Source organism: Dama dama, chromosome 14 (assembly GCF_033118175.1).
Source record: "Dama dama isolate Ldn47 chromosome 14, ASM3311817v1, whole genome shotgun sequence".
NCBI lineage: Eukaryota > Metazoa > Chordata > Mammalia > Artiodactyla > Cervidae > Dama > Dama dama.
The window spans coordinates 58,453,186-58,477,220 of record NC_083694.1 but is presented as its reverse complement, the minus strand read 5'-3'; the positions used below and the strand labels follow the sequence as shown (position 1 = coordinate 58,477,220).

Sequence of the window (24,035 nt, the reverse complement as noted above, 5' to 3'; positions counted from 1 at the left end):
CTTTACCATCTGAGCCACCAGGGAAGCCCAAGAACACTAGAGTAGGTAGCTTATCCCTTCTCGAGGAGATCTTCGCAACCCAGGAATTGAACCGGTGTCTCCTGCATTGTAGGTGGATTCTTTACCAGCTGAGCTACCCCAAAAGCTTAAATGAATGGAATAGCAGAGAATCTAGAAAAAAGTATTAAATATGTATATAAAATATATTTGGTCTATCATAGTTATAAAAAATAAAAATGAATATTCCTAAGCAATTTTATAAATACTGATGAAAATTGTCTATTTTGGCAATAAATTCCAATTTCTATTCATGCCAGTGAACCAAGTCACACTCTGAATAAGAACAGATTACTATTATAATATCTGCTTATTCCATAACCTCTCATATAAGAAGATATTTGATAAAAATTTCCAATAACCATTCAAGAACTTTCAAAGCACTTGAATCCCCTCAAAGAGCTAAAAAAAAGGTTATAAAGATCTATTTTAGTTTTAATGAGATTTGTATACATATTTTTTACTTTTAGAAAAGTTGTTTTAGAAATACAAGGCATCTTCAAAATAGCAAAGCTATTATGTTGTCATGCAAATGAAGAATAATTCTTGATTAAATAAAGTAAATGTCTTAGCACACTTTTATTGTTTGTTTGTCTTTAAATATTATCATCTTGCAGATTCAATTTATGGACTTCACCTGAGATACAAAGTAAGTTTATGAGAATGTTGACCCATTACAGATGATTCAGGTAATCTTGTTATATTACATGCAACTTTTATACTGCTTTTATGTGGAATTCTTATGACCTGAAATTCTTACAACCTCATATACTTAAGGCTAAAACCTCTATGTGTGAAAATAATATTCTATTCTTCCATTCTTTTCTCTCTAATCAATAGCACTAATTTTCTTACAACTCCAGCCTCAGCTGACTGAAACCTGTTATCCTCCTTACCCCCAAATATGTTATAGACTTTAATGCATTATGCATCTGGATAGGTTTTTCCCTTTTCTTGGAACACTGTACTCCAATTCTTCTCACAAAGCCATTTCCAAACACACTCTGCCAAAAGGATCTGGCAAATGCCCACCCATTTTCAAAGACCAAATTTAAATGTTTCCGTTTATGCATCTTCATGTTTGTTTCCACAGTACTTTGCAAAACTCTACAATAACAAGCATCATAAAGTTTTAAAAGATAAAATTAGTAAAGAAATGTATTAGATGCACTCTGATATTTTCCATTCTACTATATTCTCTTGCTGTTGTTCACTCACTAAGTCATGTCCAACTCTTTGCAACCCCATCAACTGCAGCATGCCAGGCCTCCCTGTCCTTCACTATCTCACGGAGTTTGCGTAAACTCATGTGCACTGAGTTAGTGATGTTATCCAGCCATCTCATCCTCTACCGCCCCTTCTCCTCTTGCCCTCAACCTATAATCCTTTTCATATTTTTAAAAAATGCTTGTGATGACCCCACAGCAGTCACCAGTTATTGGCTTGCAAGCTACAATTGTTTAAAAGAACACTAATTTAGATGATAGTCTGCCTTTTTTGTGAAGATTCAATCCTGAAACTATTTTACCCATGACTGGGCATTCCCCATGCTTTCAGTCTTAGAAAGAAACAAAAAGAAAAGCAAGTAGGGAAGGAAGAGGAAATAAAGAAGAAAAGAGAAAGAAAAGGTTAGTTTGGGTTGTAACTCTGTCCTCACATGCATAAAAAGAAGCCCTATATCCTTTTGATAGTGTGAGTCAATTACTTCCACAGCAGAGTAATTCCTGCCCTTGACTGTTGATTTCTGGGCATATGGAATCAGAAATAATTGGACACTTAATACTAATTGACTATCACTTAAATTAAAAAATTAAATAAACTCTTTTGATGTCTAACTTAAATAGAATTAAATGCACATGTATTAAGTTTATGGCTTGATGAGTTTTGACTCATCACCACTATAATCAAGAAATAGAATACTTCATGCCAGAAAGTTCCCTTATATCCATTTGGTTTCAATTACTGACCGCCCTCCCCCCCATCCCAACTAGGAAACTCCTTATTTTCTGCCATTATATGCCTAAAGGTTAGCACTGTCTTTTCTAGAACTTAATGTAAATGAAATGATATAATGTAAAGTCTTTGGCTTCTTTTGCTCTGCAGGACATTTATTTTGGGGCTTTTTGTTTTGTATTGGGGTATAGTCCTTTAGCAAACAATGTTGTCATAGTTGCAGGTGAATGGGGAAGGGACTCAGTCATACATGTACATTATCCATTCTCCCCCAAGTTCCCCACCCATCCAGACTGTCACACAGCATTGAGCAGTTTCCTGTGCTATAGAGAAGGTCCTTGTTAGTTATTGATTTTAAACAGAGCATTCTCTAAGTCTGTAAACATTTTTAAGAGCCTCCATATGCTGTATGTTCTAGTAACGTGTTGCTTTTTGCTGCTGAGATGTATTTCACTGTAAGGATAAACTGTATGTTCAACCATTTACTTGCTGATTAATATTTGGTTGTTTCTAGTTTGACCTATGTTAAATAAAGCTGCTGTGAACACTTAAAAAAATAAAATAAATTATTCCAACCAATTAAAAGGACTTCCCTGTTTTAATTGTGGAATACTGAAAGCAACAGATACAGTCTAAGATTCTTTTAAATGTAGGCACACAAAAATACTCCTTAGAAGCCAAGTATTTTGAATGGAGGGAGAAAGCAAATTGGTTCAAGAAAAGAGAAATTTGTGACATGAAAAGTAACTTGTACTCCCAATGGAAAAGAACAGTACTGGCCGTCATAAAAAAAAAAAGTTTCTAGCACTACAACCTTCAGTTTGTATTGACTGATATCACTTTCAGTAATAGAAAACAGCTGGAAGACTTCTAGGTCAGGTATTAGCAAAAATGTTATCATCAAAAGGACATCTTTAAAAAATTTCCCTCTCTTCCCATGGCCTTGAAATGTTGAAGATTTAATCTGTAACTCTAAAAAACACTTCTATCTTATTAGCTAAAAATATGTAATAAGAAATAAAAAACTTACATTAGGTTTTCTGAAATACTGAGAACAGTTTGTTTACATGTGAAACCCTAGAGGGCTGAGAATCACTTTGCTGATTTTACAGGTACATACGTAGATGCGTAGGAAAGTTACATACATCTTAAAAAAATTAATAAAGTTCAAAAATCCAAAAAACAATTGGTAAGTGATAGACTTGGTATGAAAATCAGCATCTGTATTTTAGTAGTACTCACACTGTCTCACTGGTTTGGCTTCTACAGCATTTCTGGGGGGACTTCAAGGTTTCAGCCAAGGCTGTGCTCAGTTGCTCAGTGGTGTCCAACTCTTTGTGACCCCACGTGACCCCACCAGACTCCCCTGCCCATGGGATTGCCCTGGCAAGAATACTGGAGTGGGTTGCCATTTCCTCCTCCAGGGATTACTCCCGACCCAGGGATCAAACCCACATCTTCTGCGGTTCCTGCCTTGGCAGGCAGATTTCTTTACCACTGAGCCACCTGGGAAGCCCTCAATCAATGCTAGATCTCACTTTAAAAATAACCATTTTTAACTGACCATTAAATAATTTGTGAGATGTGACTGGGTAGAGGTAGGGTTTAAAAGATGAACTCATCCCTATATGATTAACAGTTTTTCATGTGCCCTAATATCTGAGGTTTGCAGTCTACAAGACAATCTGCCACAGAGAAGGCAGCTAAATAAGGAGGAAAACGATACCATCTAGGATAAGTGCCAAATTCTATTTCTGTCAGTCATGTCTTCATATTACCCATTACTTCTTGACCTGGCAAAAAGTCTGAAGACTATCAATCTGTACCTACTGCTTAATGACATCAAGAGACATGCTCCAATGGCTCTGCCACTACACACACAGATAGGAAGTTATTAACTCATAACTCCCAAATTTTTAATAGTAGAAAGCCTAAAATTATCTTTGAAAAGTAACCAAGTCTAAGATATCATTTTTCAAACTAAGGGTTGTAACCCAATACACAATCATGAAAGCAATTTAGTGTATAATAAATTAGCATTTAAAAAATCAAATAGAGAATAAAGAATATATTGTAAGTAGTAAGAATAAGTATTGTTTCATGAGAATATTTTTAATCAAATATATTGCACATACCCACATATATAGATGTTTGCAAACATACATAAAACACACACATCTGTCTGTATGATGAAGTCATAATTTATATGTATTCAAAAAAATAACTACGTATTAATTTATTTTTGGCCGTGCTGGGTCTTTGTTGCTGTGCAAGCTTTGCTCTAGTTGTGGCACATGGGGGCTACTCTCTAGTTGTGGTGTGCTGGCTTCTGACTGCAGTGGCTTCTCTTGTTGTGAAGCATGGGCTCTAGGGCACATGGGGTCAATAATTGTGGCTCCCAGACTCTAGAGCACAGGCTCAATAGTTGGGGTACATGGGCTTAGCTGCTCTGTGACATGTGGGATCTTCCCAGATCAAGGATCAAACTCATGTCTCCTGTATTGGCAGGTGGATTCTTTATTAGTGAGCAACCAGGGAAGCCTTGCATGCATTTTTTATTGCAACTCAAAATATATTAAGTATCTAACTATTGCTAAGAGCAGATATTTAATTTTCTTTGGAAATCAAAAAACATTACCTGTTTTTTGTCATCTAATTTATACTTAATTAGAGTTGGGTTCAGAGAGCCTTCCCAGAAAAATTATAGTAAAAGAAAAATGCTAACGAACTTGACTTTGTATGTTTCTCATTTACAACCTTAGATCATATCCAATGGACTTTTCTTAGTCTAAACACTCTTTCCTTTGTAAATGCCTTCCTCTTTTAGTCTCAATTTTCCTCACTCTACATTATAAGGCTGCCCTATCATCTGTCTATATCCTGATTCCTCTTTATTCTCTTACTTCCTAATTGTAGAAATTAGGGTTAGGAAGTCTAATTTCTTTGAACACTGTAATTTCTGCTGTACATTTTTAACCCTTGTTGAAAAGCTATGCATTTGCATGGTGTCAAATAATATTTCTGTTTTGTCTCTGCCTTCTACATACTTGTAACAAAGTGAAAAGGACATGTATATATGCTATGCCCTTTCAAGCTCTGTGCCTTTGCATAAACTGCTCCCTCTGCCTAGGAAGAAATCCAGCCATAAGTGAAAAATGAGAAGGAAAACACAGAGTTTAGATATTTGCTTCCTTTTTAAATTTATTTTCTGTTTAAAGGAGTGACCTGCTAAGGAGACCATTTATTCAATAAGTCTTAGAGGAAATAATTTCTGGAACAAGGTCTCCAGGAGCTAAAACTCAGTCATTAGTTATAGAATTTGCCATGGACTGAGGAGATATATCTTTTCTACAAATATTAGAGGAAAATAAATAAGGGTAAGAATGTCTATAGGTATTTGAGGGGAGGGGAGTGGAATAGATCTGCATAAGTATTACACACCAATAGGAACTGAAAGTCTTTATTTTTATTTGTAAAGAAGGATGTGTAATGAACATGATAGGAAGGATGGTTGGGTCAGATAATTCAAGAAAATGGTATGGGGTTTAGAAAAGCACTCTGGAGTATGGAAAAGGGCAGAGTAGGACTCACAGGCAGCTTTGAGAACATAGTTAAGAATGCAATAATGAAATTACAGTGGTTCACATTTGTTTTGCTATATGTTTTTTTTTTCCCCCCAACTGTCCTAAGCAGCCTTGGGGTAGGAATGAAGACGGTAAAAGGCTGGTAAAACTCTACAGCTGGAGTTTTGCCAGGCAGAAGCAATCAATATAAGGCAGCGAGGGTGAAGGGATTAAAAGCACAAGGACTGATAGAAATGAAAGTAATTTGGGGAGGACCCTGGTCAACTGGAACAGGATGAAGGAGTCAAGGATTTAGAGTTCTGTGAGATGGAAAAGCAGACAGATGTTAAAGGAGTAGGGGGTAAATACATATATAAAAACAAAATGTTAAAGGGTCAGACATAAAGGGATAAGTTCTAATATTTTCATCTCAACTCCAATTGCATTTGGTAGATGCCACTCTGGAGGCCATATCCTAGAGAGTGACATATGAGTGTTTCATGCAATGGAAAGGCTTAAAAGTGACATAGTTAATAATCTGCAGCCATGTCATTAAGCTCTGAGAGAAATGGTAAAACCACGTTTCTGCCTCTTTAATACTCGGGAATGGGCCATGGTGAAGCTTTATCAAAGTATCAATTCATAATGAGTTCCTGAAATCCTTACAACTGCAAGAGAATTGGGCAGTGACCATACAAAGCTCAGAGTGAAGTACCATATGTATTCCTACCTCAGCTAAAGAAAATATCCCTTAATTGCACTATAGTAGGAAAAGCCCCAATCTAAAAATGGTCAGAAGTTTCAACAATGACATGGTAGAGTTTCTCCTTCCTTAGCAGCAGAAATTGTTTCCTGTATATTGTACCAAAAAACTGCTTACCTGAATAAAATGTGTTGATTTTGGCAAGTTCTTTTTCACAGGTTTGGAAAAACTTTTCTTCAAACTTGGCAAAATACCTCTTTACTGTGTCCTCATCTGTAACTGAAAGCAAGGAAAACAATATTTAAAGTTAATGTCCAAAGACCAACTAGGGACACAAAAATGTAAGTTACTAATACTTTCTTAGTCTTCAAAATGACAACAATATATGCATTTCTTTGAAAAAATGAACTTGTGAACCATACCAAGGAAAGGTTAATCAAAGGCTTCTTCATAGGCACACAATTTTTTAAACTGAATGAGGTTTTCTAAATATCTACTATAATAAATTTATAGTGGTGGAGAAAATAAGTGTTCGTAAGACTTCAGAAGACACTACTGCAGAGAGAGGTGATCAAAGTAGGCTCAAGGTACTGGAAGGTGAAGTGAATAAGATTCAGCAGACAGTAGACTAATACTGCATTTAAAAATGCAGAAGAAAATGAAGACATGAATATGTAATGGTTTCTGGAAAAAAATGAGTTGACTGTTATACCTACCTACTCATTTTTACCTTAGCTGCACCAGACATAGAGAAAGAGACATAGACTGATGGTTATAAATTAGATATTCCAAATGTTCAGTTGCTGGATAGCAACATAAATGAGTTAAGTATGTGGGTAATGGTGCAAGAGTGGTGATAAATGGCAGCTGACACATTCAGGATAAGTAGTGGTATGGATTCTAGTTAACAGCAGAGCACAAGTCCATCTAGCTAGTTGTTGCCTAGGTTGTCAGATCTTCCAATTTTTCAGGGAGAAGTAAAATATCTAGATATTTTAAAAACACTGTGTGGGCCAATCAATGTATGTCTTTGCAGGCAGGATCCACTTTGTGAGTTGTCATCTAGCATATTGATTTACTCAATCTTGTAGTACAGATATATATATCTTCAGGAACCCCAAGGCTAAAAAGGGTATGTTTCTTGCCCAAGTGAGCTCTGACTAGACTCCAGATGCTAACTGTAATTTAGAACTATCTTATTTCTGGATCTCTAGGGCACTCTAAGCTTGAAATGCCCAGAGAAAGTATAGGTTCTTTTACATCCCTCAGATGCTTCAAATCTTAGGAGAATCCCGGAAAACCTTAAATAATTCACCCCTCCAGAAATAAGAGAAATAGTATTTCCTCAGCTCAACATCCAGAAAACCAAGATCATGGCATCTGGTCCCATCACTTCATGGAAAATAGATGGAGAAACAGTGGAAACACTGTCATCGACTTTGTTTTTTTTGGGCTCCAAAATCACTGCAGATGGTGATTGCAGCCATGAAATTAAAAGACACTTGCTCCTTGGCAGGGAAGTTATGACCAACCTAGATAGCATATTAAAAAGCAGAGACATTACTTTGCCAACAAAGGTCCGTCCTGGTCAAGGTTATGGTTTTTCCAGTGGTCATGTATGGATGTGAGAGTTGGTCTGTGAAGAAAGCTGAGTGCCGAAAAAATGATGCTTTTGAACTATGGTGTTGGAGAAGGCTCTTGAGAGTCGCTTGGACTGCAAGGAGATCCAACCAGTCCATCCTAAAGGAGATCAGTCCTGGGTGTTCATTGGAAGGACTGATGCTGAAGCTGAAACTCCAATACTTTGGCCACCTCATGCCAAGAGGTGACTCATTGGAAAAGACCCTGATGCTGGGAGGGATTGGGGGCAGGAGGAGAAGGGGATGACAGAAGATGAGATGGCTGGATGGCATCACCGAGTTGATGGGCATGAGTCTGAGTAAACTCCGGGAGTTGGTGATGGACAGGGAGGCTTGGCGTGCTGCGATTCATGGGGTCGCAGAGAGTTGGACACGATGGAGCGACTGAACTGAACTGAACTGAAGTAGTATGTAACACACATACACACACACGCACACACACTAATTCCAGAGATATTTTAAAGAAAACAAAAGCTTAAAATGAAGTTTTAAAAAGCATGTTGAATCTATTCATTTAATTTGAAAACAAAAATGTAAAAAAAAAATAGCACTACTACTTCTCTATTCTTATGCTTTAGATCTGAACAATTTATGCAGGATTCTACTAATTTTGCAGTAAAGAAAGGATGGCTACTTTAAGTTCCTCATGTAAGCTTAGCAGCTGAGGTACAATAAAGGCTGTAACTGCCCAAGGCCAGTGAGAATTATTTTTTCAAACAATAAAGCAGGTCAAAGCTTTTTGAAAACTGACCTTGAGTTAAAAGATGCTCCATGGTAACAGATGCTACTCTGTTTTTTCTTCTGGCCTCTCTAAATGGCTTTCAGGATCTTAGTTCCCATATCTGGGACTGAACTTGGGCCCCCATACTGAAAGCACTGAGTCCTAACAACCAGACAGCCTGGGAAATTTCCAGATGCTGCTTTTATAATATATCTGGCTATAGTTTATTTAGAATAAGAGCAATATCTTACTCTACTTATCTACCCACTTTTTAAAAATTTTAATTTTATCCTCTATTGTATTATTAGGAAAAAAACCCCAACATGTCCTAATGTCAATCAGTTACAAAACTATCAATTCAATTAGTTACAAAAGACTAAATTTAGTTCAAAGAAATCTTGTGTAAATATGTCCATATATTAGCAAGATCTATCAACAAACATAAGATTAACATCAAGAGGGAAAAAAGGAAGAAAGATGAAAGGGTGGGGGAAAAAAATCCAGAACTGGCAAAGAATGACTCAGAGAGTACAGCTGTAAAGACCCTTTGCTCTTAATTAAATAAATATTAATACGTCAGTTATATTAAAGAGAGAGAGAGAGAATAACGAGAGATCTGTCATTTCTGTTACAGTTTTATCTCTACTTTCCATTTGTGGATGGCAGACCATTTCTTTCTCATCTACCACTCCCAAAATTAGTAAGTTATTAGCAAATAACTCTAAGAGTACTAATCAAGGTAAAATATTCTTACTGCATAGCAACCACCATCAAGTGCTTTTTATAGCAATTTTCAGGACTATATACATATATATATATATATATATTTTACCATAAGTGTCATCTTACTTTCACATAAAATCTCTCAAAAACCAATTCTTTAAAACAATTAGTAACCTCAAATTTTTACGACTCCTTTCAGTTTTCTTAATTTCCAGAGCTTTGAGAGATTGAAGGTAAGAATTATATATTTTTTTATCTTTACAGATCCTATGTCCAGCATAATGTCTGGTACACAGTATGCACTCCATATTTCATTTTTTAAATTGTAAATATGAAACATATTTGTTTCATAATAATTTTGAGAAAACTGTAACTCTCTATTAAAGTTTAAAAAGACTAAACTCAAAAAAAATAAAAAAAAATAAATAAAAAAAATAAAAAGACTAAACTCCAACAATTAAATATTTGTGTACAAAGGAATGATGCTGACCCAAATATAAATTTGAAAAGTATAAAACTTGTAAAGAAAAACAGGTATAAATCTTCATGATCTTAGATGAGGCAATGTTTCCTAAGATAACTTTCCAAAAGTATAAGTAATAAAAGAAAATACTGATAAAGTGGAATTCATCAAAATTAAAAACTTAGGTGTTTAAAAGGGCACTATCAAGAAAGTGAAAAGACAACCAGAGAATGGAAGAAAATATGTGCAAACCATATGTCAGATAAGAATCTAATACCCAGAACTCCTAAAACTCAACAACTAAAAGATAAATAGCCCAATTAAAGCCAATTTTAAAAATGGGCAAGGATCTGAACAGACATATCTCAAAAAAAAAAAAGAAAAAAGACAACAAGTGTTGGCAACGGTGGAGACAAACTGATACTCTTGTATACTGCTGGCGAGAATATGAAATGATGCAGGCACTTGGGAAAAATGTTTAAGTTCCTCAAAATATTACAGAGCTACCATATGATCCAGCAATTCCACTTCTAGGTATATACCCAAGAGAAGTGAAAAAAAAAATTGTGCATGAATGCCCAGAGCAGCATTATTCATAATAGCCAAAAAGTGGAAATAATAGAAGAGTCTCTAAACTGAAGTAGGATAAACAAAACATGGCATATCCATGTAATAAAATATTATTCAGCCATAAGACGCAGTAGTAGTAGTATACATGCTACAACACATACAGCATATAGTAGTAACATACATGCTACAGAACAGACCTTGAGAGTATTATGGGAAAGAAAAGAAGATAACACTAAATATAACATATTACAAAATCCCATTTTATATGATATGTCCAGAACAGTTAAATCCATAAAGACAGAACGTAGACTAGTAGTTGGCAGGGGATGTGGGGAGGGAGACTGGGAGTGATAAAAATGTCTTGGAATTAAGACAGTAGTGATGGTTGTGCAATCCTGTGAATATATTAGAAGCCACTAAATTTATATTTTCAAAGGGTGAAATTTTACAGTATCTGAATTATAACTCAATAAAAAATATTTTAACTCCAAGTTTAACCCTATAACAGAAACACACTGAAACATTAAAGCCTATTTATTTATTCAACAAATAATTATTGTCCTATAGATGACGGGCTCTGTGCTAAACGCTGGAGATAGAAGAACAAGATAGATGTGGTTTCTGCCCTCATAAAGTCTATAGTCTAATGACAGAAGCAGAAAGGGAAAAAACCCACACAAATAAAGAGTTACAAACTAGAAGGTATAATGAAAACAACAAACAGGGTATTGAGATAGACTGAAGAACCAGAATGGATGACTATCCTTTTTGGCAGGCTAAGAGATCATCAGAAAAGACCTTTCCATAGGAGATAACTTTTTATCTGAAACCTGAACCTAAAACATAAGGAAAAGAAAGGGCAAATGATTACCAACAGAAGGAACAGTGCATTAGGAAAGAAATTCGGGTGCCGGAGGGGACCTGAAAGCAGATCACAATGGGACTGACAGTATGATGTGACAGGAGGTAAGGTCAGGGAAGTAAGCAAAGGTCTTTATATACAGGAAGATCATGTTGAGTTTAAATTTCATTCAAAGTGCAATGGAAAGTTTTGAAGGGTTTTAAGGAGGAGTCTAAAAAGTAGAAGATAAAAGTAGAATTAGTTTAGTTTTACTAAAAAGATAATCTAAAATACCATTTCCCAGGACATTATGTATAGAGATGACAGGAAAGGAGGAGGAGAAGAATTTCAAGGAATTCAAGTAAGTCTGGGAAATACAAGTATAAGCTGATCTCTCTAATGTAGTAATTCTCAATGAGGGATGATTTTGTCTCCTGGGGGTCATTTGTAAATGTCTAGAGGCATTTCTGTTTCTTAAAACTAAGAGGGTGTTACTGGAGTTTAGGGGATAGAGGCCAAGGATGCTGTTAAACACCCTATAAGGCTCAGGACATCATCTTCTCTCTTTCCTCTTCCTCAACAGAGAACCCGAAATGTTACCACCACCAAGTTGAGAAACTTTGCTTCAAGGAAAAAGCTTTACTATGCAAACATACATTGTTATTATTTTATAAGGAGGAGAAGTAGTATACTGTTTCTGAAAGTTATTTATAAAAACACAATCCTTCTTGGGGATAGAGGGAGGCTAGGGAAGGGGGTGAAGAACATTTATTAAAATTTTCAAGAATATGATTCTGTGGAAAAATAGTTTGAGAGGCATAAACTTTAATATTACCACCATCTCTTTGCATTTTTATTATATTCCATATGCAATAGCTTCTATGGCTTCTTAGCATCTCAAAAACTATTCATAAATGAAGATGGCTGATAAATAAAAATTAACATGTGACTAGGTTCCATCAAATATAGGAAGAATATTTAGCACTACTGGTTCCATGCTTTTAGAAAAAAAAAAGTGTTCTGAGATTTTTTTAAAAGTGTGATTTACAAATAAGGAATAAATAACTTAAAATTCTATTTTTTCCCAAATGCTACTTCATCAACAGATGGGTGATTATATAAAGCATATGGCAAAGAAGGATTTCAAACATTAAAATGTTACTCTAAAATCACTGGTGTAGTAGAAATAGGACTAATTCAGTGTCATTCATTCAACAAGCAGTAAGTCCCTCCCATGAATCAGGCAATGAGCCAGGTGCTAGGAATATAATGATAAGCAAGATACATATAAACTCTGCCCTCAGAGATTACACCTTACACAAGGAAGCAGACTTTAATCAAATACTCACACAAATATATGAACTGTAATATGGGTCTGAAGAAAAAAGTAAAGGTAAAAATAAAAAAAATTAGTGGACCCAATCTAGTCTGCAAGAATTGGGAGAGGGGCAGTGAGGGAGTCTCTGAAAGTCATCTGAGATGAAATCTGACAGGTAAGTAAGCATTCGCTAGAGCAGCAGAAGCACTCCAAGCAGCAGGAACAGCATATAACATGATATTGTAAAATGAAACGAACAGGAGACATTTGAGAAACTGAAGAGGACAGTGTAACAGCAATCCAGGGAGCAAGGAGGACACCGGTGGCAGTTAAGGCTAGACAAGCAAGCAGGGGCCAGATCAGTCAGGCCCTGTAGCACAAAGGACTAGCCTTTTCCTATGACCAATGAGACATCCTTGTGTGATCAGATATGTTTTGTAAATGAGGAGATGTGGGGACACTAATCAGATTTAGTATCAGTTCAGTTCAGTTGCTCAGTCGTGTCCAACTCTTTGTGAATCCACGGGCTGCAAGGCTTCTCTGTCCAGCACCAGCTCCTGGAGCTTGTTCAAACTCACATCCCTTGAGTCAGTGATGCCATCCAACCACCTCATCCTCTATCATCCCCTTCTCCTCTTGCTCTCAATCTTTCCCAGCATCAGGGTCTTTTCCAATGAGTCAATTCTTCACATCAAGTGACCAAAGTATTGGAGTTTCAGCTTCAGCATCAGTCCTTCCAATGAATATTCAGGACTGATTTCCTTTAGGATTGACTGGTTTGATATTCCTACAGTCCAAAGGACTCTCAACAGTCTTCTCCACCATCAAAAGCATCAATTCTCTGGTGCTCAGCTTTCTTTACAGTCCAATTCTCATATTGATACATGACTACTGGAAAAACCATAGCTTTGACTAGACGGACCTTTGTTGACAAAGTAATGTCTCTGCTTTTTAATATGCTGTCTAGTTCTGTCATAGCTTTCTTTCCAAGGAGAAAGCCTCTTTTAATTTCATGGCTACAGTTACCATCTGCAGTGATTTTGGAGCCCCCCAAAATAAAGTCTGTCACTGTTTCCATTGTTCCCCCATCTATTTGCCATGAAGTGATGGGACCTGATGCCATGATCTTAGTTTTCTGAATGTTGAGTTTTACACCAATTTTTTCACTCTTCTCTTTCACTTTCATCAAGAGGCTCTTTAGTTCTTCTTCACTTTCTGCCATAAGGGTGGTGTCATTCTATATCTGAGGTTATTGATATTTCTCCCGGCAATCTTGATTCCAGCTTGTGCTTCATCTAGCCCAGCATTTCTCATGATGTACTCTGCATATAAATTAAACAAGCAGGGTGACAATATATAGCCTTGACAAACTCCTTTCCCAATTTTGAACCAGCTTACTGTTCCAGGTCCAGTTCTAACTGTTGCTTCTTGACTTGCATACAGATTTCTCATTAGACACTAAGGTCTCCTGAGATAGGTATTCCCATCTCTTTAAGAATTTCCCACAGTTTGTTGTGATCCACACAATCAAAGGCTTTAGTGTACTCAATGAAGCAGAAGTAGATATTTTTCTGGAATTCCTTTGCTTTCTCTATGACCCAAGATGTTGGCAATTTGATCTCTGGTTCCTCTAGTGACATATAATTGAGATGAAATTATCTCATTGGCACTAGCTTTGACATAATTGGAATTATTTATCACCCCAATGAATGCTGATCTAATGTCTGCTAGTCAAAAACCACCAACAGATGAAATTATTGTTGTTGCTCAGTTGTCCAGTCATGTCCAGCTCTCTGCGACCCCATGGACTGCAGCACGCCAGGCCTCCCTGTCCCTCACCGTCTCCCAGAGTCTGACCAAGTTCATGTTCATTGTTATCATTGATACCATCCAGCCATCTCATCCTCTGACACCCTCTTGTTCTGCCCTTGATCTTTCCTAGCATCAGGGCCTTTTCCAATGAGTCTGGTCATCAGATGATCAAAATAAATGAAATAGCAATAAATAATTCCAAAGAGGGGATAATTCAATAGCAAAACAAATCATGTATACCAGTGTTTTCAAGTATTTTTTGCTTTCAAAACCTCTAAAAAAATTTTTGAAAAACTATCTTGAATAAAATTATGACAAAATGTTTTGAGCACATTTAAATAGTTATAAGCAATGAAATTTTTGATGCATCATAATTATTTGCATTTTAAATTAATATGACATTGGTTTAAACGTAACTAATGGAATTTAAATGCCATAGCAATATGATCATTGCAATATGATCATCCATTCATTATCAAATACATAAATGAGCTCTTAATATTTGGAAATGTTATATAATTTCATTTTTTTTCTTTAAGTTACATTTCCATTCTACTTACATTACAAAATTTATTCTAATATAGTTTTGGATCTGGAAGTCATTTATGATTATCAATACTGTACTTCCTAGATATTAAATGTAGATAAATGAAAATTTAAATGCAACTTTTCAAACCATAAAACTCAAATATTAGAATTTCTTCTGGATTGAGCTATCATTACTATTATTAGAACATACTACATCAGTACAACAAGTATGTAATAAGCTTTGATAAACATCAGATATAAAAAGTAAAATGTTATTGGTAATTTGAAAATAAATCTCATCTTTAAATGGATGATACTTTTTCTCCCAATTAGTTCATATATCCATTGATAAATGTTACTTTATTCCTAGAAAGATAAATAAGTAGACTGGAATGAAAGTAGCAACATCAATTCTTTGAACTCCTTCCAAATGTTTTCCAAAACCTGCATATAGATCTGTTGCTGGGGTTTCCCAGGTGGTGCTAGTGGTAAAGAATCTGCCTGCCAATGGAAGAGATGAGGGAGATGCAGGATTCCTGGGTGGGGAAGATCCCCTGGAGTAGGGAATGACAACCCACTCCAGTATTCTTCCTTAGAAAATTACTGGACAGAGGAGCCTGGCAGGCTACATACAGTCCATGGGGCTGCAAAGATTTGCATACAACTGAGTGAGCACACACACACAGTTTTAATAATGTACAGGGTGACAAAAAAGTCATTCTTCAATTTCACTGAAAACAATTTGACTTCAGAAAGATTTGTTTCCCTGTTAATCACTCACTTTCTCAACATCGACATCAAATATTTGAGTATTTCAGAGTATTCCTTTGTTTGGGAGCCAGAGAGTCAATGCAGATTTAATAAGAAACAAGCCTTTCTTTTATAAAATCAGAGAAAGGCCATCTGAAAGGGGACTCTTGGACAACTGCCTGGCAATGACTGAGGCAAATCGGTTTCAGGAATTAGTACATATGGAAGACGGAGCTGGATTCCCCTAAAGGACAGTAAGAACTCTTTCCAGTACTGTTTCTCCATTTCACCAACAGGACAAAACACTGATTTGTATACAGATGATATTGTTAAGTGAATTATCTATTCTTCACTGAAGGACTTTCATTTGTTAATTCTGTTAGCCTAATTATTTTACATTAACTAGAAAGTATATGCCATTATTTAAAGCTACTTTGTTAATCAAATCTATGCAGTTTAAAGCTATCCAGTAATCATAGGTTTTTCACTTCTATAAAGCAACAGGTTATATACATTAAGATTGTATTTACTAAAAACAAACCAAAATAAATCCCATAAAAGTACTAACCAGGCCCAAACCCACTTAGCTTCAGAGATAAGGCATGTTCAGGGTGGCATGGCCATAGACAAATACAAAATATCTGATGATTACTTGAGAGGTATTAGTTTAACTGAATTTTCAGGGTTTTTTTTTTTTTGCAAAGATGAAAACAAGAATGAACTATAAGAATTATAACCACTCTGGTTACTTATTCCAAGAATAAAGCTTTCAAAGAATGACAGTTATTTCAAAGAACGACAGTAATTTCTCTCTGAAGCAGCAGGCAGGTAGCTAAAGATAGAATGCTTTTATAAGACATAACATCAATATTCCAGTCAGATATGAAAAGTTAGGAAACACAGCTTTCTAACAAAAAAAGTATTGAAAAATCAAGCATGTTGTACTCTTTGTTACTTCTTTAAGATCCATAAATTACACCTTTGTTGAAAAACTTCCCCAATATTTCCAAATTTTATTCTGACTTCATAGCAACATGTCAACTAAAAAAAAAAAAATTAAGTTCTCAGCTCCAATTGCCTCAAAGCCAGAACGTTATACACTTCCCTCCTCCTCTATATTCTAAGACTGTTCAGTAGTCTTCAAATTAGAACAGAAAAATAGCCATTGATAAAAAGACTCTTCCAATGACTAACAGACAACTTTAAAAATGCATCCCTGAATCACATTAAGAAAGATGAGACAACAAAGGAAAAACAGATAAAGCAATAATGAAACAAATTGGCTACTAAAATCAGTTTTTAAAAAAATCTTAGTGATTTTATGTTTAAATAGAAGATTTGGTAATAGAAAGTGGTCAGGTTTCTATTTCCTTGAGGAAAAATGAACATATTCAATTCAATTAAAAAACCTTAACTAATTCCTAATCTAAAAATCAGTTTGGGCTCTTAATTAAATATAGACAAATGAACAACTAAAGCATGCTTTATAGCTGCATCTCTCTTAAAACATGGATTGAGTGTTCTAGTTCAAGATGGCAACACAGACAACTCTTGAATTCATCTCTTCCCTCAGACACACTGAATGTGCTGCTGCAGCTGCTGCTTCTAAGTCGCTTCCGACTCTGTGCGACCCCATAGACGGCAGCCCACCAGGCTCCCCCATCCCTGGGATTCTCCAGGCAAGAACACTGGAGTGGGTTGCCATTTCCTTCTCCAATGCAGGAAAGTGAAGTCACTCAGTCGTGTCCAACTCTTAGCGACCCCATAGACTGCAGCCTACCAGGCTCCTCCGTCCATGGGATTTTCCAGGCAAGAGTACTGGAGTGGGCTGCCAATGCCTTCTCCAACACTGAATCTAGAACTACTCAGAAAGTAATCCAGAAATGAGGTGAGTGACTCCTACATATCAGGTGAAGGAGAAAATGCCTACACATCCACTTGAAATCACTAGGAAAGGATGAGACACATTCTGGCCATAAACCCCATCCCTGGCAAATCACCAGACAATCGGGAGGGAACACCCAGCTTCACCAAGAGGGGAAAAAGGACTGGACCCCACATCTCAGGGAGAAATAGAAAGCAATAAAATAGTGGTAGGGTTCTTCAATAAATCACTTCAAACAATGCACAGATCATCCAGACAGAACATCAATAAGGAAACACTGGATTTGAACAAGTTAAACCAGACTTACAGAACATACCATCCAACAGCAGCAGAATACAGGTGTACCTCATTTTAGCTTTACTGCACTTTACAGATATTTCATTTTTACAGATTGAAAGTTTGTGGCAACTCTGAATCAAGCAAGTCTATTTGCGCCACTTTCCAAACAACATCTGTTCACTGCATGTCTCTGTGTTACATCTTGGTAATTCTCACAATATTCCAAACTTTCTCATTATTATTATACTTTTTTATGATGACTTGGGATGTCTGATGTTACTATTGCAATTGTTTTGGGGCACCATGAACCACACCCGTATAAGATGGCAAATTTTACCATAAACACTGAATGTGTTCTGACTGCTCAACCAACTAGCCATTCACCAGTCTCCTTCTCCTGATTCCCCAAGACACAATAACGTTGATATTAGGCCAATTAGTAACTCTACAATGGCCTCTAAGCGTTCAGGTGAAAGAGTCACACATCTCACTTGAAACCAAAAGGCTAGAAATATTTAAGCTTAGTGAAGAAGACACATCAAAGCCAAGACAGGCCAAAAGCTAGGCGTCCTATGCCAGTCTGCCAAACTGTAAATACAAGGGAAAAGTTCTTAAAGGAAATGAGAAGTGTTAATTCAGTTAACACATAAACAATAAAGTAAAACAGCCTTACTGCTGACAGAGAAAGTTTAGCAGTTTGAATAGAAGATTAAACCAGCCACAGCCTTTCCTTAAGCCAAAGCCTACTCCAGAGAAGGCCCTAAATCTCCTCAATTCTATGAAGGCTGAGGGGTGAGGGAACTGCAGAAGTTTGAAGCTAGTGGAGGGTTGTTCATGAGGTTTAAGGACAGAAGTCATCTCCATAACATTAAAGTACAAGGTGAAGGGGCAAGTGCTGATGTAGAAGTTGCAGTAAGTTATCCAGGAGACCCAGCTAAGATACTGAATGAAAGTAGCTACACTAAACAACAGATTTTCCATGTAGATAAAACAACCTTCTATTGGAAAAGAATGTTATCCAGGACTTTCACAGCTAGAGAGAAATCAATGCTTGGTTTAAAAGCTTAAGAATGGGGGGACTCTTTCATTAGGGGCAAATGCAGCAGGGTACCTGAAGTTGAAGCAATGACTATTAATCATTTCAAACATCCTAGAACCCTTAAGAATTATGCTCAATCTACTCAAGGTTTTTTGTATTTCCATACAAATTGTGAAATTATTTGTTCTAGTTCTGTGAAAAATACCGTTGGTAGCTTGATAGGGATTGCATTGAATCTATAGACTGCTTTGGGTAGTATAGCCATTTTGACAATATTGATTCTTCCAATCCATGAACACGGTATGTTTCTCCATCTGTTTGTGTCCTCTTTGATTTCTTTCATCAGTGTTTTATAGTTTTCTATGTATAGGTCTTTTGTTTCTTTAGGTAGATATACTCCTAAGTATTTTATTCTTTTTGTTGCAATGGTGAATGGTATTGTTTCCTTAATTTCTCTTTCTGCTTTTTCATTGTTAGTATACAGGAATGCAAGGGATTTCTGTGTGTTAATTTTATATCCTGCAACTTTACTATATTCATTGATTAGCTCTAGTAATTTTCTGGAAGAGTCTTTAGGGTTTTCTATGTAGAGGATCATGTCATCTGCAAACAGTGAGAGTTTCACTTCTTCTTTTCCTATCTGGATTCCTTTTACTTCTTTTTCTACTCTGATTGCTGTGGCCAAAACTTCCAACACTATGTTGAATAGTAGTGGTGAGAGTGGGCACTCTTGAAGCCAAAGTAATCTTGAGAAAGAAGAATGGAACTGGAGGAATCAACCTGCCTGACTTCAGGCTCTACTACAAAGCCATAGTCATCAAGACAGTATGGTACTGGCACAAAGACAGAAATATAGATCAAAGGAACAGAATAGAAAGCCCAGAGATAAATCCACAAATGGACACCTTATCTTTGACAAAGGAGGCAAGGATATACAATGGAAAAAAGACAACCTCTTTAACAAGTGGTGCTGGGAAAACTGGTCAACCACTTGTAAAAGAATGAAACTAGAACACTTTCTAACACCATACACAAAAATAAACTCAAAATGGATTAAAGATCTAAATGTAAGACCAGAAACTATAAAACTCCTAGAGGAGAACATAGGCAAAACACTCTCCGACATAAATCACAGCAGGATCCTCTATGACCCACCTCCCAGAATATTGGAAATAAAAGCAAAACTAAACAAATGGGACCTAATGAAACTTAAAAGCTTTTGCATTACAAAGGAAACTATAAGTAAGGTGAAAAGACAGCCCTCAGATTGGGAGAAAATAATAGCAAATGAAGAAACAGACAAAGGATTAATCTCAAAAATATACAAGCAACTCCTACAGCTCAATTCCAGAAAAATAAATGACCCAATCAAAAAATGGGCCAAAGATCTAAACAGACATTTCTCCAAAGAAGACATACAGGTGGCTAACAAACACATGAAAAGATGCTCAACATCACTCATTATCAGAGAAATGCAAATCAAAACCACAATGAGGTACCATTACACACCAGTCAGGATGGCTGCTATCCAAAAGTCTACAAGCAATAAATGCTGGAGAGGGTGTGGAGAAAAGGGAACCCTCTTACACTGTTGCTGGGAATGCAAACTAGTACAGCCACTATGGAAAACAGTGTGGAGATTTCTTAAAAAAGTGGAAATAGAACTGCCATGTGACCCAGCAATCCCACTTCTGGGCATACACACTGAGGAAACCAGATCTGAAAGAGACACGTGCACCCCAATGTTCATCGCAGCACTGTTTATAATAGCCAGGACATGGAAGCAACCTAGATGCCCATCAGCAGATGAATGGATAAGGAAGCTGTGGTACATATACACCATGGAATATTACTCAGCCGTTGAAAAGAATTCATTTGAATCAGTTCTAATGAGATGGATGAAACTGGAGCCCATTATACAGAGTGAAGTAAGCCAGAAAGATAAAGAACATTACAGCATACTAACACATATATATGGAATTTAGGAAGATGGTAACGATAACCCTATATGCAAAACAGAAAAAGAGACACAGAAGTACAGAACAGACTTTTGAACTCTGTGGGAGAAGGTGAGGGTGGGATGTTTCGAAAGAACAGCATGTATATTATCTATGGTAAAACAGATCACCAGCCCAGGTGGGATGCATGAGACAAGTGCTCGGGCCTGGTGCACTGGGAAGACCCAGAGGAATCGGGTGGAGAGGGAGGTGGGAGGGGGGATCGGGATGGGGAATACGTGTAACTCTATGGCTGATTCATATAAATGTATGACAAAACCCACTGAAATGTTGTAAAGTAATTAGCCTCCAACTAATAAAAAAAAAAGAATTATGCTCAATCTACTCTGCCTCTGCTTTGTAAATGGAACAACTCCTGCATGACAGGACATCTGTTTATAACATAGTTTAGTAAATATTTTAAGCCCACCATTGAGACTTACTGCTTAGTAAAAGCTATTTCTTTCAAAATGTTAGTGCTGACAATGCACCTGGGCACCCAAGAGTTCTGATGGGGATGTGCAATGAGATCAGTGCTGTTTTTCATGCCTGTTAACACAACATTCATTCTGCAGTCTACAGACCAAGAGAAATTTCAGCTTTTAGGTCTTATTATTTAAGAAATATATTTCGTAAGGCTATAGTTGTTACAGATAAGGATTCATTTGATGGATATAGGCAACATAAATAGGAAATCTTCTGGAAAGGAGTCACTATTCTTGATGCCATTAAGAACATTCATGATTAATGGAAAGAGGTTAAAATATCAACATTAACATGACTTTGGAAGAGGCTGACTTCATAACTTGAAGGGATCAAGACTTCCATGGAGGATATAACTAAAAGCTTTGAAGGAAAGAGCAAGAGAATTAGAATGAAAAGTGAAGCCTAAGGAAATCTAAAAAAGCGGGAATATATGTATACATATGGCTGATTCACTTCACTGTACAGTAGAAACTAACACAACATTGTAAAGCAACTATATTCTAATAAATTTTTTTTTTTTTTAAAAAGGGAAGAAAAAAAAGACTTAAGACTGTGCCAGTAAGGAAGTGGGTAACTTGCGGATCTGAATATAACTCATAGATCACTGTAAGAGTTAGATAAAACAGTAGATTCCCTCCCTCGCTCCAAAAAAAGTAGAGTCTAAAAGATGTGACTGAATTACTGCAATCTCATGATAAAATTTAAACAAATTAGATGTTGCTTTTTAATGCATAAGCAAAGAAAACAGTTTGTTGAGATGGAGTTGAGTCCTGGTGAAGATGTTGTGAAGACTGGTGAAGTGACAACAAAGGATTTAGAATATTACTTAGTTGATAAAGCAGTGGCATGATTTGAGAAGGCTGACTCCAATTCTGAAAGAAGTTCTGAGGGTAAAACAGCAATGCATGATACAGAAAAATCATCTGAGAAAGGAAGAGTCAACAGAGGAGGCAAACTTCATTGTCATCTTACTTTAAGATATTGCCACAACCACAACTTTTAGCAACCACTATCCCAGTCAGTCAGAAGCTTTCAACATCCAGGCAAGATCCTCCACCAGCAAAAAGATTACAACTTGTTGAAGGCACAGATGATGATTAGCATGTATTTAGCAATAAAGCATTTTTTAAATTGAGATATGTACATTTTTTAGTCATAATGCTAGTACATACTTAATAGACTACAATACAGTATAAACATAATTTTCATGTGAGCTAGGAGACCAAAAAATTTTGACATGCTTTGTTGCAATATTCACTTTATTGTGGTGGTCTGGAAGCAAACCTACAATATCTCTGAGGTATGTGTGTACATATTCTTCCCAAGTATACATGGGATATTCTCTGGGATAGATCATATGGTAGGCAGTAAAATAAATCTTAATAAATTTAAGAAGGTTGAAATTATAGCAAGCATCTTTTCTAACTACTATGAAACTAATTCTAGTATGAAATTAGAACCTTTAAGTCTCAACCTCTATAGCTATTCAGTTCCCTGAATCAGTCGTACTTTTCTTACCTTTGGACCTCAACACAAGTTGTTCTTCTGCCTGAACATTTTCTTCCTATGCACCCCAAAACTGTCTCTTCCCCAGCCTCAACTTTCATATTCACATTATTTCCCTTGTTACCTGACACCCTACTCAAAAGCCTTTCTGGAAATATTACTGACCAGAATAACCCTGAACATATCTAACACATTTAATTATTGACTGTAATTGACAGATGAGTGGATAAAGAAGATGTGGTACATATACGTAATGGAGTATCACTCAGCCATAAAAAGGAATAAAACTGGATTATCTGCAGAGACATGGATGGACCTAGAGTATGTCATACAGAGTGAAGAAGGTCAGAAAAACAAATATCATCCATTAACACATGTATGTGGAATCTAGGAAAATGGTATAGATGAACCTATTTACAGGGCAGGAACAGAGATGCAGACACAGGGAACAGACATGTGGACACGGGGCAGGGGGATGGTGATGGTGAGATTAATTGGGAGATTGGGACTGACATGTGTGCACTGCCATGTGTAAAACAGAGAGCTAGTGGGAGCCTACTGCATAGCACAGGGAGCTCAGCTTGGTGCTCTGTGGTAATCGAGATGGATGGAATGGGGGTGGGAGAAGATCCAAGAGGAAGGGGCTGTATGTATACATATAGCTGATTCATGTTATTGTACAGCAGAAGTTAACACAACATTTTAAGCAACTAGACCCCAATAAAAAAAATAATAATTCTAGTAAAGAACACAAAACTACTGGATTGGCCAAAAAGTTCATTAGGGTTTTACTGTAAGGCGTTATGGAAAAACCCAAATGAACTTTTTGGTAAACCCAATATAAGCAACTTTTCTATTTGCTTTGAGACTGGATCACATATATTACATTGAAATTCCTATGGAATAAAAGAAAATATTGGCTGTGAATAGTCTATTATCTCTTGGAACAAGGAGTATCAGGTAATTTCAGGCACAGAATAGGAGAAAGGGTATTAGGGAACTAAGTCTTAGGGGGCCAGAAAAGGAAAAAAGCTACAGTGAACCTTATGTGTTAGAGTAAATCAGAGATACCAGTGTGAATTCATGGTTGTTAATATATACATAAATAGACAAAACAATACAGATATGTATATATGCAACGGTTAACACACACACATTCTCTCACACACACTTGCACATACATTTTTCCTGCTCCATCTGC

At 36.5% G+C, this 24,035-nt stretch overlaps 1 protein-coding gene across 1 annotated transcript in view; it reads right to left on the bottom strand.

The window, feature by feature from the left end:
• Positions 1-24,035, bottom strand: part of XPR1 (xenotropic and polytropic retrovirus receptor 1) — a 203,042-nt gene that overhangs the window by 63,940 nt on the left and 115,067 nt on the right. Inside the window, exon 3 of the mRNA XM_061160855.1 lies at positions 6,454-6,555. Coding sequence (XP_061016838.1) covers positions 6,454-6,555 — 102 coding nt within the window. The remainder of the gene's footprint in view (positions 1-6,453; positions 6,556-24,035) is intronic.